Source organism: Rhinopithecus bieti, unplaced genomic scaffold (genome assembly GCF_001698545.2).
Source record: "Rhinopithecus bieti isolate Rb0 unplaced genomic scaffold, ASM169854v2 scaffold_3714, whole genome shotgun sequence".
Taxonomy (NCBI): domain Eukaryota; kingdom Metazoa; phylum Chordata; class Mammalia; order Primates; family Cercopithecidae; genus Rhinopithecus; species Rhinopithecus bieti.
In genome coordinates this window covers 35,671-48,909 of record NW_016804161.1, presented here as the reverse complement: position 1 = coordinate 48,909, position 13,239 = coordinate 35,671, and the positions used below count along the sequence as shown (strand labels likewise).

Genomic DNA, 13,239 nt, shown 5'->3' with positions numbered 1-13,239 from the left:
AGACTCTGTCTCAAAAATAAATAAAAATAAAAAATAAAAAAAGAGGAATTCACCCATGTTTTCTTCTAGTAATAATGTCGTTTTATTTTTTACATTTCATTTTTGCATTTGGTATTTATTCTTATGTATGATGTGAGCCTACTTTCTTTCAATATTTTTGTTTTCAATTACTCATTTTTTCTGATTATAAAAGTGACTAATTGCTTCTAGTAGAACATTTAGAGAAGTATAGAGAATAAAACTTAAAGTTGCTGTAATTTCATCACCCAGAGATGACTACCTCTTTCTTCCTAATTTTCCCCCTTTAGATAATTTACTCTGGGTTTCCTGATTACATTTTATTCTCACTATGCTCATTTAGAAGCAATTGACCCATCTTCCTTTCCTTTCAGTTTAGTACAAAAAGTTCCAGACTTCTGATTGTCTAGAATATACTAAAGGAAATAGTTTCAGCTGCAAAAGTAATAGATTCTAAGAAACAGTTGATGAATCAAACAATTAAACTTAATTGTTCAATATTTTACAGAGAAATAAAGATGCTCCTTTTCTTAAGAATGTATATTTATATTTTTAGAGACATTTTATAAGGCTTATTAACAAAAAGTACATTTTACATATATGAATGTTTTCACTTTTTGTCCTTAGACTATGTTCTTTTGTTTTTTAACATGTTATTGAAGCTTTTGTATTTATTTTCTGTGAGTGTTGGTCAATTTGCAAATGCTCAGTTTACTTGAATTCCTAGCCTTGGCAATTAAATAGCATGTGAAAACATTGGTTTTCTGTTATATTTTCTTTTTCAGTCTGATCTTTGCTTGGCCCTGGTCCTGTTTTTGCTTTACTTTTAAATATTTTACCCATTACGTGGCTGTCCTATATCATGTAGTCCTATAATATATCTATAATCTTGCCAAGAACTCTTTTTTTTTCCTTACTACTGTGAGAGCTTTTATATCCAGGATTCTCTGCATTCTTATAGTACCTATCTCTGTAGTCAGCATAATAGTTAAGAGCATGGACTCTGAAACTAGACTGCTGAGCTCAAATCTCAGCTTCACATTACCTACTAGCTGTGTGGCTATAGGTTATTTAACTTCTTTGTGCCTCAGTTTCCCCAGCTGTAAAATGAGGATAGCAGTAGAACTTACCTCATAGGGGCTGTTGGGAGAATTTTAAAAATTTAATGTATATAAAGTATTTAGAATAGAGCCTAGCCCATAATGCTATAGAAGTGTTAACTATTATTAATTATAGTAGTATTTAAATATTCAAGAATTTGCCTCAAATTACAATGAAGAACCTACTTCTATGTGCTGAATTTTCCTTGGAAAAATCAACAATTAAATATGATTTTCCCATTTAGAGAAGTCCTGGAAATTTTTTAGGGAAATAAAAAACGATTGAGTTAAAAGTATCATTACTTTGAAGCTTGTCAGCTTACATGAATGACGCATGGAAGTTTTCAGTTTAATAAATAAGGAAATAACACTTAAATTTACTAACAGTTTATTTTTATAGTCTGCATTTTAATTGAACATTCCTTCATAAGAGTCTTAGTAAATGCTCAACAGTGTCATATGAGACCTTATTGTGTGGCCTTGCTATTAACTTTTGATAAAGTGCCTTCTAAGATCTTCTATAAAAATTGATGGAGGTCTTAAGATGGGTGAGAGGGCATCTACTCTTTTCCTGAAGTCCTTTTCTATCCTTTATTGAGATTGAGAACAGCTATTCCCTGTCCTTTATTTTTCTCTTTTTCATAGCCTTGACAACTATTCATTTTCCCCCTCAGTCTTCTTCAGATCAAATCTTCATATTTCTTCTGATCTTTTTTTAACCAGTCCTGTTTTCCAGTCTTTTGAATATTTCATCCCAGTGGATTAAAACAAAAAACAGCCCTACTTCTTATTGGTCTGCTTTACTAGTCTGGAACTGATACCAAGTGATATGTATACATTCCAAAGGTTCTTACCTATATGTATTCCTTCAAGCTATTTCTGACCCTCCCTTTTCCTCATATTTGAAATGGACACCATTGTTGTCTTGACTCACTCTAAGCAATTTAAAATTGATAGACAAATGAACAAGAGGCTATGGGTCGTAAGTTTCAAGCAAAGCAAGCATTTAGAAGGAAGCACTTATTTATAAAGAATTGTGAAATGTTTTCTTAGTGGCCGCTGGTCATCATTTCAACTTTTTGACTTCTCAAATGCTGTTTCCCTAAACTTTACAGTAAAGGAGAAATATATTTATATTGATTAGGTTGAATTTTGACCCTGAGCAGTGTCACTTCTACCTCTCCCATACCTCTCCCTTCTCTACTTCCCTAATCTTTAATGAAGGATTGAGGGTGGGAAGAAAAGGGAGAGAACATGTATTTTAGCTCCAGTTAGCTATAACTTCATACCTACAGGACACAAACAGAAAAGATCCTAACCAAGAGTCAAGATAGAGGTTAGTCATTCTTGTTGCAACCATATCTGTCTCTGAATTATTACCTTTCTCCAAACTATTGAAGTACTTCAGAGATGTGTTTATTGTACACCCAATATTCTACCTGAGTAGGAGGATAGATTGGGTTGGACACACTTTTCCCAGACTTTTGTGGTATAATTTTAACTTAATCCCCCTACCTATCCAAAAGGCCTATGGGATATATTTTTATCCACCTTTGATATATGTATTATCAATCAGATATTTTTCTAGTATGTTATTTACTTTGTTTTAGTGTGGAACCATCAGAGAATCTACAATCCTTAATGGAGAAGAATCAGTCCCTGGTAGAGGAGAATGAAAAATTAAGTCGTGGTCTGAGTGAGGCAGCTGGTCAGACAGCCCAGATGTTGGAGAGGATCATTTTGGTAAGGCCCCAAGAATAAACTACTAGCAATCTGAACATTTACTGGCTTTAGTTTCCAAAATATTTAACATGCTTTTCATTGTGAGAGACAGGTTATGTTGAAAGAAATGTATTTGTATTACCATATCCTCCAGGGAGTCCCTCTGGGGTAAATATGTGGGCTTATAATCAAACATACAAAAAAGTTAAAAGAATTGTACAGTGAATACCTATGTATCTACCACAAAGAATCTATATAAGTCCCATTTTAAAATAGATTCATTTAAAAATACCAGAAAGTAAAGAACCAAGTACATCTATCACCTTAAGTCCTGCCTAATCTTTATCCATAATGCTAAGTAACCATTCCTTCTCTGAGATTTTAGTTATTTTCCATCTCTCTTCCCCTAACGTTGTCACATTTCATATCCCATACTAACAGCTGCCACGGTGAGATATAACAGCTGGGAAATTAATTTTAATTCATTTTCCATATGGTTGATTTCCAAATAGTGGATCGCTATATAACTGATTACATGAGTTCTGACTCCTACTGCCTGCCTGTCTGTCAGTAACCTCCTGGATCAGTGCATGCTGGCTCTATCACTAAGGTTTTTCTACTAGTCTAAATACAACTCAATTTTTGATAGCACGGCTGTTGCCAGAAGTGAAAATGAGTTTCCACCAAAATATAATTGAACCTCGGTAATATATACACCTTCATGCGTCAGTGTGCACTCTAGTCAAGGAAGATAAGCTGCTTAAAGATTTCTTTCAAGTGGGCTAAATCCTACGTCCATTGTATTGTCCATTACTAACAGAGGGTGAAAATGGGATATAGGGGATTTTTATATACAGTTTTCTGTCTCCAGTGCTGTATTTTGTGCTTTGAAGTAACTCTAGAAGCTGCGTTTCACATGTATGTGAATGAGGCTGATGTAACAGAAACTACTTCTTATTCTAGCCACATACTCATCCAACCTTTATAAGGTTGTTACAGTGTCTGCCTGATAGGCTTATTGTTTGATATCCTGTCAGAACTTCATAACAAGCACAACATTTTTGTCCTATATAAACAATTCTTTCCAGATCTGTTATAGCATCCAGCATGTTACAGATACTGTGATTGAAATAAAACTGAAAATATCAATCACCCTTCCCAAAACGTAAGCTGCCTTCTGCCGTTTCTTCTTTCTCTACCATCATTCTTGTGCCGTACCCTTTTCTTGCTGTCTTTTCTAAAACTAGCCTACCATATCAGATAGTATAACTTTAAAAAAAAAAATCTCAGCTCAAATTTAGTGTGAGGCCCTTTTATGTTTTAAATGCCCTTATGCTGGGGCTAGGGAACAGTGTAGTGTAGGAGGCAATTTAAAGTAAGTGGGGTTTTTTTTTTTTGTTTTTTGTTTTTGTTTTTTTTGGTTTTTTTTTTGCAAACAGCAGTGACTAACATGCCAGGAAATAATGCTTTTTTCCCCCTAGTTGCAAAGTTCTCTATGGAATTAAGGCTTCACACTCCACCCCATAGTCTGAGTTTCATGGCAAGCATAAAACCCAGCTGCTCGGATGCTATTTTTAGTAGCTCATGTTGACTGAAGGGCTAATTTCCATGACTCTTAAAAAACACATTTTTCACTAAATAACCAAAACCCACTAAATCCTCTGTTATAGCAAAGGAGACAGCCTCTTTACCTAGCTTTTAATTCATAGGAGTAGGAGAGCATAATTATGTGAGGCTGTCAGGCACTCCCACTGATGATCTCCTGGGTCTTTGTTGCAGACAGAACAAGCGAATGAAAAAATGAACGCCAAGCTAGAAGAGCTCAGGCAGCATGCAGCGTAAGTTGCCCACCAGATATTTGTTAGCAACCTATAGCACCTCAGTATATAATCGTGGAGCCTCTGGTCTTTGTCATATGAATAACCCTTGGGTTCTTTTTGTTTGAATTTTCAGCTGCAAACTGGATCTTCAAAAGCTAGTGGAGACTTTGGAAGACCAGGAATTGAAAGAAAATGTAGAGATAATTTGTAACCTGCAGCAATTGATTACCCAGTTATCGGTAAGCCAAGTAGGGGCAGTGTAAATAGGCATATCACTTTCATTTGTTTCTCTTGACATATACAAGCCTTTCTAACTCTGTACCTTTTGCTGAAAAAACTAGATTGTGAGGTGCTTGAGGACAGAGGTCATGGATCATTTGATATGATCTGAATATTGAGTTTGTTAAATCAAAACACTCATAGGTTACATATATAATGCACATTAGTATTTCAGTATTCTAATCAAATACCAGAAGCAACAGCATAGCAGTGCAAAATTGCCTAGGCAGCAAGAGCAGCAGTCATTGATTTGCTGTCCTCACAGTGTAGGCTAACTTAAAAAGAGGTCTTGTATCATACCCCAATTTTAAATAAACTAAATTCTGACAGCTTAAAGCAACCAGAGAATACCATAAGCCTCTTTTATAACCAATAATAAGTAAGTTTGAATGTTCTACCATAAGTTCCCATTTTGTTTATTTTAGAACCATTATAGTAGTGGCAGGTATGTTTTGGGGATGGGAGTGGTTATTTGTTGTTTTCCCAGAAGAAAATTTTCACAATCCCACTACCCCTAAAATCTATTTTGTTTTGGTGTTCCATCTCTTAGTCCTTAGGCATATATGCTTTAAAAAAAATTGAAATCATACTATAACATACTATGTTAAGTGGTAATGGTTGGTTTTGTTCCGTCTACACTCTGTTGTTTATTATTCTGAAACAGTAATGTGTATGCAAATGCCTGGTGGTAATTCCTAGCTTTTGGGCAGAGATTTTAATTTTACCAGAACCATGAGATTGTCATCCCTGGTCTTGCCCAGTGTTTTCTAGAGTTGTCAATATTGTGTCACAAAATTATCCACACATAGATTTATTCTTGAAGAGGAAATAAAAAAAATGTCATACAATATTGTCAGGACTCGTTATGATGACCAGTTCTAAAAAATTAAATGAGTTAAATCCCCAAAGACTATTAGGCAGTGTTTTAGAATAAGGAGGACTGTAAAGCTGTCAGGAGCAGTCCAAGATGACAGCTCTTTTATCTAACAGGGTACAGTAATCGAGAGCCTGGGCTCTAGAACCACACAGACCCTAGTTTGAAGCCAGTTCTGCTACTTCCTAGCTATGTAATCTTACTAAATGCTGTATTACTGTCAAAAGGAGATAATTTAAGTGATTCAAATAGGGGTTAAAAGAATTATTCGGCCGGGTGCAGTGGCTCATGCCTGTAATCCCAGCACTTTGGGATTTCAATTTGGGAGGTCAAGGTGGGCGGATCACCTGAGGTCTGGAGTTCGAGACTAGCCTGGCCAACATGGTGAAATCCCGTTTCTACTGAAAATACAAAAATCAGCCGGGTGTGGTGGCATGCACCTGTAGTCCCAGGTACTCGGGAGGCTGAGGCAAGAGAACCGCTTGAACCCAGGAGGTGGAGGTTGCAGTGAGCCGAGACTGTGCCACTGCACTGCAGCCTGGGTGACAGAGCGAGACTTAATCTCAAAATAAAAGAAGAAATATTATTTAGCTGATGCACTCAGGGCATGCCTGAACTCCAGGTAACTTCCCAAGTAAAGCAAGATTGGAGTTTTATAGAGTAAAGAGAAGGAAGGGGTGTATGTCCTTGTGATTTAGCTCAGGTAACAGTTTTTTATGTTAATTGCTGTGAAACTTTTGGTTGGAGATTGTTTCATTTTTTTATACCTCTTCCTCAGAAACATACTGGTGCAATCCTATCCTGATAACTGTTACTATATTTTGAGAGATGTTCTTACAAGCCTTGTAGTTTCTCAGTTGGTCAAGATTCACAGGTGGGAGAGGTGCCAAAATAGGGGGAACAGGGAAAGGAGGCAAGGGTTGAAGGCAAGGAAAACTCGGAACCCTCTCTCATGTGTGTTTTCTTTTATATCAGCAATATGAGCAAAGTGCAGTGGGATCATAAAACAAAGGGTGATTAACTGTTAGTCCAGAAAATTCAGGAAGGCATCACAGAAGAAACTGGGTCCTAAAAATGAATAGGAGTTTGCCATGCAGACAAAAGGGAAGGGACAGGCCAGTTCTGGGCACACTGCTTATGAGTTAGCCCTGCTCCACAAGGAAAATTTTAGAAGTTTTATATAAAATAAATAAAGTTTTTTAAAAGGGACTAGACTATATATAGAGGAAAAGATATATATAAAAGGAAAGAGGTATGAAAGTTTAAAAAATGGTAAGAACTTCAATGTGGCTGAAGTATAGAGTACATGTTAGACAACGACTATCACAAGGTTAAATTTCACCATTTATAATGCCACTCAAATGCAACTGAAACGTCTGATATATGAAAACCTTGTGTGAGCTGCCTTAGTATTAAGATAATGTAAGCTGCAGAAGCCCTCTGGAGCCAAAACTTACAAGCTCAGAAATAGTGACCCAGGGTACTCACCATTGTTCATGGCCATCACACTGATCTCAGAGGATTAATACCACTTCATTTCTGGGGCTTTGAGTCACATGGAAAAGATGAAGGAAACCCGTGGAACCAAATTAATAAAATAAAGCATCTTCAGTGAGAACCTGGCAATATGACTGGTGCCTGGTGTGCCTGTAGAGGGAGTTGCTAGTGGTGGCTGGCTCAGAGGAACTCTGCAGAATCGCTGTGTCTGCCACTAAAATGTACTTGGCACACACAGTAGGAGGGTGCTAAAGATTGCCACAAACTGATAAAGTTCCTGCCTTCCATCCACTGTCATAGTTAGGCAGAGTAAGCCCTTTTATCCAGGAGTCCTGCTGGACTCCTGAATCAGAGTTCTCCACATCTATTGTTCGGAGACCCTCCCAGCTATATATTTTTTTTTTTTTGGAAATACACAACAATGTATCCTGTGGCTTTTATTAAGACTCACTACAGTGAAAGCAAAATGTTTCAAAAGTAAGTGCTTGTGCCCTTCGTTCTGGATTAAAACTATTTTTATTTTAAGTGACTAGTGAACACCCCCTTTTCCATTATAAAGGCAACCATTGTTCCTAGATATTCTTCCTGGGGCCTTAAGCGCTAAACTGTACCATTTCTTCTTTTAAACTATAATTCAAGTGAACCTCCTTGTACAGTTACCTGTGAGGAAATTCAAGCAGTCCTTTCAGTTCCTACAAAATCAAATGATCTTTTTTGTTTATATCCCCTCCTCCAAGACCAGTTCCATAAAAAGCATTTTGCATGCCCAGTAATGGTACAGCCTACAAACACAGACTTCATCTTGGAGGACATTGCTGGTTAATGTAGCACAATGTACCCTGGCCTTGTTCCCCTGACCATCACCTTTCTGAAATCACAATTTTAAAGAGGTTCTTGGTTATAGTCTTGGAATCGCGGGAAAGAGGGCTGTGAGACTGAAATAAATCTTATTGTTGTATATTTACATTTAGAATTATAGAGGCAGAATTCTGCCATGTTTATGCAGAACATGTCACCATAGCCCTAAGCTTAAACCTTAGTATTGTAAAATTTCTCTGGGCCAAAAGCCAAAGATAAACCCACAGTAACAGCATATCTTCTTCAAGGATTAGCCCATCTACTTTTGATCCTAACTCTCTGGAAGGTACTAGAGAAAGTCTCCAAAGGCCAGTGTTATAGGCCCCAATAATCTAGGATAGGCCTGTTATTAGTCCTTATACTGAAAATTGAAACATGGGAGGGAGGAAAGGGTAACCCTTATAGATTTTTTAAATCCTTTTTAAGAATGATTTAGTATGTCCTGCACTTGGAGAGTCACCAGTACTATAAATCATTATGAGAAAGGATATGGGAATACTGAAGCTTCCTTTAAATTCTCTTTGAGCCTTACTGGTTGGGAGTTTCTGGGCAGAGTAAGGGAAATGCTTTGTAAATAGCAGTTATTAAGGATCTCTTCAGGCCAGGCACAGTGGCTTACACCTGTAATCCCAACTCTTTGGGAAACCGAGCAGGTGGATCCCTGGAGCCCAAGAGCTTGAGATCAGCCTAGGCAATACAGTGAGACCTTGTCCCTACAAAAAAATAAAATAAAATTAGACCATCCTTCATGACATAGTGAGACCCTGTCTACAAAGAAGTTTTAAAATGAGCTGGGTGTGGTGGTGTACACTTGTAGTCCCAGCTAGTTGGGAGGCTGAGGTGGGAGGATCATTTGAGCCCGGGAGGTGGAGGTTGCAGTGAGCTGAGATGGCACCACCGCACTCCAGCCTGGGTGACAGAGCGAGACTCTGTCTCAAAAAAGAGCAAGACGAGAGGGGTCTCTTCACTCCTCACATTAAAGGTACTAAAAGTTAAGTTTCAACAACTATGTAATGTTTCATAGAGGTGGTATAGAGACTCCATGTGCTAACCCTAAATTCTTAGCTGTTGAGCTAATAGCTCTTTCACCTGTGACCTCCTTAATTACATGACTTCCTGGAAATAATTCTCTTTTCCCGGGGCTTTGAAGAATCACTTACACAGAAGTGGTAATCCATGTCTTACAATACCAAATAAAGCCTAAATTCCAGTGGTGAGAACAGAGCTTGCTAATATGATAGCCTGTAAACAAATTAGTCCTATTAAGTAGTTTTAGGTTTCCCTTCTAGGTGGCAGTTGTTTGAATGCCCCAAAAAATAATTTGCCAAAGAATTAGTGCTTACCCTTTTCCTCCTAGTTACCTGGAGTAATACCATATGATCTGTTCTTTTTTCCCCTTTTTTCTTTTTTTCTATTTTAGATTTAGGGGTACAAGTGCAATTTTGTTACATAGATAAATTGGGTAGTACTGAAGACTGGGTTTTTACTGTAGCTGTCACCTGAATAGTGTACTTTGTACCCAATAAGTAATTTCTCATCCCTCACCAACCCCAACCCTTTCACTCTTCCAAGTCTCCAATGTCTGTTATTCCACTATGTCCATGTGTACACATTATTTAGTTCCCACTTATAAGTAAGGACATGCAATATTTGACTTTCTGAGTTATTTCACTTAAGATAATGGCCTCTAGTTTCATTCACGTTGCTGCAAGAGACATGATTCCATTCTTATGGTTGAGTAGTATTCCATGGTGTGACTACTACTATTCCAGTAGTAGTCCATGGTATATCAAGGGATGATTGGATAAATAAAATGTGGTGTGTGTATACACTTAGATTGATTCCATATCTTTATGATCAGTTCTTATTTACATGAGGGACAGAGGCTGCAGTACCTTTATCTGACTTCATGAGCATATTTTTCTGGGAGTGTTCATCTAAGGCATTTATTTCTTTCTGTTTTTGTTTGTTTGTTTGTTTTTTGTTTTTTCTTCAAGATGGAGTCTTGCTCTGTCACCCAGGCTGGAGTACAGTGGTGCAATCTTGGCTCACTGCAACCTCTGCCCCCCAGGTTTAAGCAATTCTTCTGCCTCAGCCTCCAGAGTAGCTGTGCTTACAGGTGCTCGCCACCACGCCTGGCTAATTTTTTTGGTATTTGTAGTAGAGATGGGATTTCATCATGTTGGCCAGGCTGGTCTCGAACTCCTGACCTCGTGACCTGCCTGCTTTGACCTCCCAAGGCACTGGGATTACAGGTGTAAGCCACCGTGCTTGGCCAGGCAATTATTTCTTTATAGAGGAAGATCCTACTACCTTGACTGACTATAAAAATAAAAAATAACCATTCTATTTACTTTTCTGATGCATTGCCATTATTTGATATGTCTGTTTGTAGAATGGTATGCCCCCATAAGAACTGGCTAGACTTGTACATTAGTAGAGGTATACTTAGTGGTAGATGCATAAAAAGAAAGGGTAGAGTCCATAAAATGGGTTAAACTTTGGCCTTTTGAAATGGCTAAATGTTTCACTCTGGCCCAACTGTCTCTGGCAGGGCAGGAGAAGTGCAAGAAATATGTCAGTTGCCACATGACCTTATTTTTTTATAAAAACTACACAATTGTCCTGTATGAAGAAGAAAGACTCTTGAGAGATGGGAAATGGAAACGTGGCTTTTGGGGTTTCTGTGACTATAAAATAGGTTCAGTACCTTAAACGGTCTCTGTATATACTTGAAAAAAATTAAATAACCAATGTAAAATCCACTAGTAAGCTTTACTTCAGACTCTTTCCCTAAACCAAAACATTTGTTACTGCAGGATGAAACTGTTGCTTGCATGGCTGCAGCCATTGATACTGCGGTGGAACAAGAAGCTGTAAGTAATTGGTCCCTTTGTGTGGAACCAGGAGCTCTAACTGCCGTTTCCTATAATTTATCACTCAACTGAAAAAGAGAACCTGTGATTGTTACCATCCTCCGTAGAATGCCTGGGAAATCCAGAAATCTTTAGTGTAAATCTCAGCTTCATAAAATCCCTACCTTGGATAGGCTCTACCACTAATAGTATAACTGGTAACGGGGGCCAGGACTTCTCAAGGATGTAATGTTCCATATTTGCAACTCAGCTTACAGATTTCTTGTTAGAGGCTAGTATTCTGCATCAACCGTCCAGCAAGTTAAAAATGAGGAGAGGAAAAAAAGAGGAAATTATGGCAAAGTCAAAAAAGCATTAGAGGAGAAATTGAAGAGAATTTTTTCTCAGCATAATTTTCTATGGATGAGATATTAGGGGCTAAAAGAACCAAGGAAAATAATTTGAGTGTTCAGATCACAAGGATAGATAAAATGTATTAGATGTTGACTAAAGGTTATAAAGACAAAATGAAAGGCTGGATGATGGATTGCTTGAGACAGGCTTTTATCCCTAAAATGAATCTATGTCAGTAGTTTTCACATTCTGAAAGAAGGAAAATACTAGATCAGGTACTAGAGGTCAACTGTGTGAGAACAAATGAACCCTTTTCTCAATTTCCAGGACCTTCTCTCCTGTAAGGACCCCTTGGAATGATGGAATGAGGTAAAAGTAAGAAATGCCATCCAGATCAACAAAGGAAAGAGCAAAGAAACTTAGTTGGTTCTAAAAGAGTCCATTGAAGTGTATAAGAAATAAGGTGCTTGAGAGAGCAGGGAACGAGGCTAGCTCAGTTTATTTCAGATACTTAAAACAAATGCGAGCCACCGTTGTAAAGGAACAGAAATACTGTTAATGGAGAAGTGCCTGTGAGACTTGATGAAATAGTGCCTAAGGAACTTCATTTGCTTGTTTCTCTTATAAATCGTTATCCTGATTTTTTTTCCAGCAAGTAGAAACCAGTCCAGAGACGAGCAGGTCTTCTGACGCTTTTACCACTCAGCATGCTCTCCGTCAAGCGCAGATGTCTAAGGAGCTGGTTGAGTTGAATAAAGCGCTTGCACTGAAAGAGGCCCTGGCTAGGAAGATGACTCAGAATGACAGCCAACTACAGCCCATTCAGTACCAATACCAGGTAAACTATTTCCTAGGGCAGTATTTGTTCATGTCTACAGTCTCTTAAACTGAATGGGAAGAAAACAACAAGCATACCATTTTTGATGATGAAAAGACAACAAAATGTATATAGTATAATGGGAGTTTGTACTGTTGGTTTAAAAGAGGATACATTCAGGACAGGGAGCCTGTAATTTTGTTCCATTTAATCTATCTAATGCCTTACCTTATGCCACAGGTATTTAATAAATTGTTTGATAATGTTATAATAAATGTGGTCCCTACTTACAGAAAAATTATATTCTAATAACTATGCTTGGATTCTGAGAAAAACACATCTTTTGGTAAATAGTCTGGGTTATAGTATGAATTATGAAGAGACTAGTGGATGTCACATGACTTGATAAATGGCTAAACTTTTTTCTAATAGTAGTTCTAAGTGACCTTTGCCAATTAATAATCAGGTCTTTACTTAAAGGCAAATCCTTGGCTTTCAGGTTACCCACAAGAAATGACCCTTGCTCCAGACTTATTTTCCCTTGTAGACCAGTGTTTCTCATTGTTTGTGATTACAGACAAAGGGATATTAGGATGGGTGGTAGGGGGACGAGTGGGTTGTTTTCCCATCCAGCTATATCCTACTACTCCCAAGGTATTATATGCTTATATTGAGGAATAGCTCTAGTACCCATGCTTTCTTTTCCCTCCATGGCAGCTGTTCATATGACATACTTTATTTTCAATCTATAACCATTAAAAACACTTTATAAGTTTACACTGTACAGTTGTTCTCACATCTAAAAAAGGACACAGGGGCAGGGAGAGCTTTTGGATTGGATTCCAGTTGTCCTAGCACCCAATCCATCCTGGGAAGGAGCCTTTTGAAGACAGAAGTGGGGAGGAGAGAACAGTGGACAAGAGAGGTGGACAGTTGGCCCAAGGATGCCCTTGGTCCCTTCCCTCCTGAGGGCCTTTTCCTTGGGGGGTCCCCCAGGGCCCACGACTGCAGGACCCTCACCAGGAAACCAGGCTGAATGGGAAGA

At 38.0% G+C, this 13,239-nt stretch overlaps 1 protein-coding gene across 1 annotated transcript in view; it reads left to right on the top strand.

Moving 5' to 3' along the window:
* KIF4A (kinesin family member 4A) overlaps positions 1 to 13,239 on the top strand; it is a gene marked incomplete at its 3' end in the record, with an annotated part of 103,927 nt that overhangs the window by 56,826 nt on the left and 33,862 nt on the right. Inside the window, exons 9-13 of the mRNA XM_017867037.1 lie at positions 2,729 to 2,861; positions 4,620 to 4,678; positions 4,794 to 4,899; positions 10,988 to 11,044; positions 12,030 to 12,215. Of these exons, the coding sequence (XP_017722526.1) occupies positions 2,729 to 2,861; positions 4,620 to 4,678; positions 4,794 to 4,899; positions 10,988 to 11,044; positions 12,030 to 12,215 (541 nt within the window). The remainder of the gene's footprint in view (positions 1 to 2,728; positions 2,862 to 4,619; positions 4,679 to 4,793; positions 4,900 to 10,987; positions 11,045 to 12,029; positions 12,216 to 13,239) is intronic.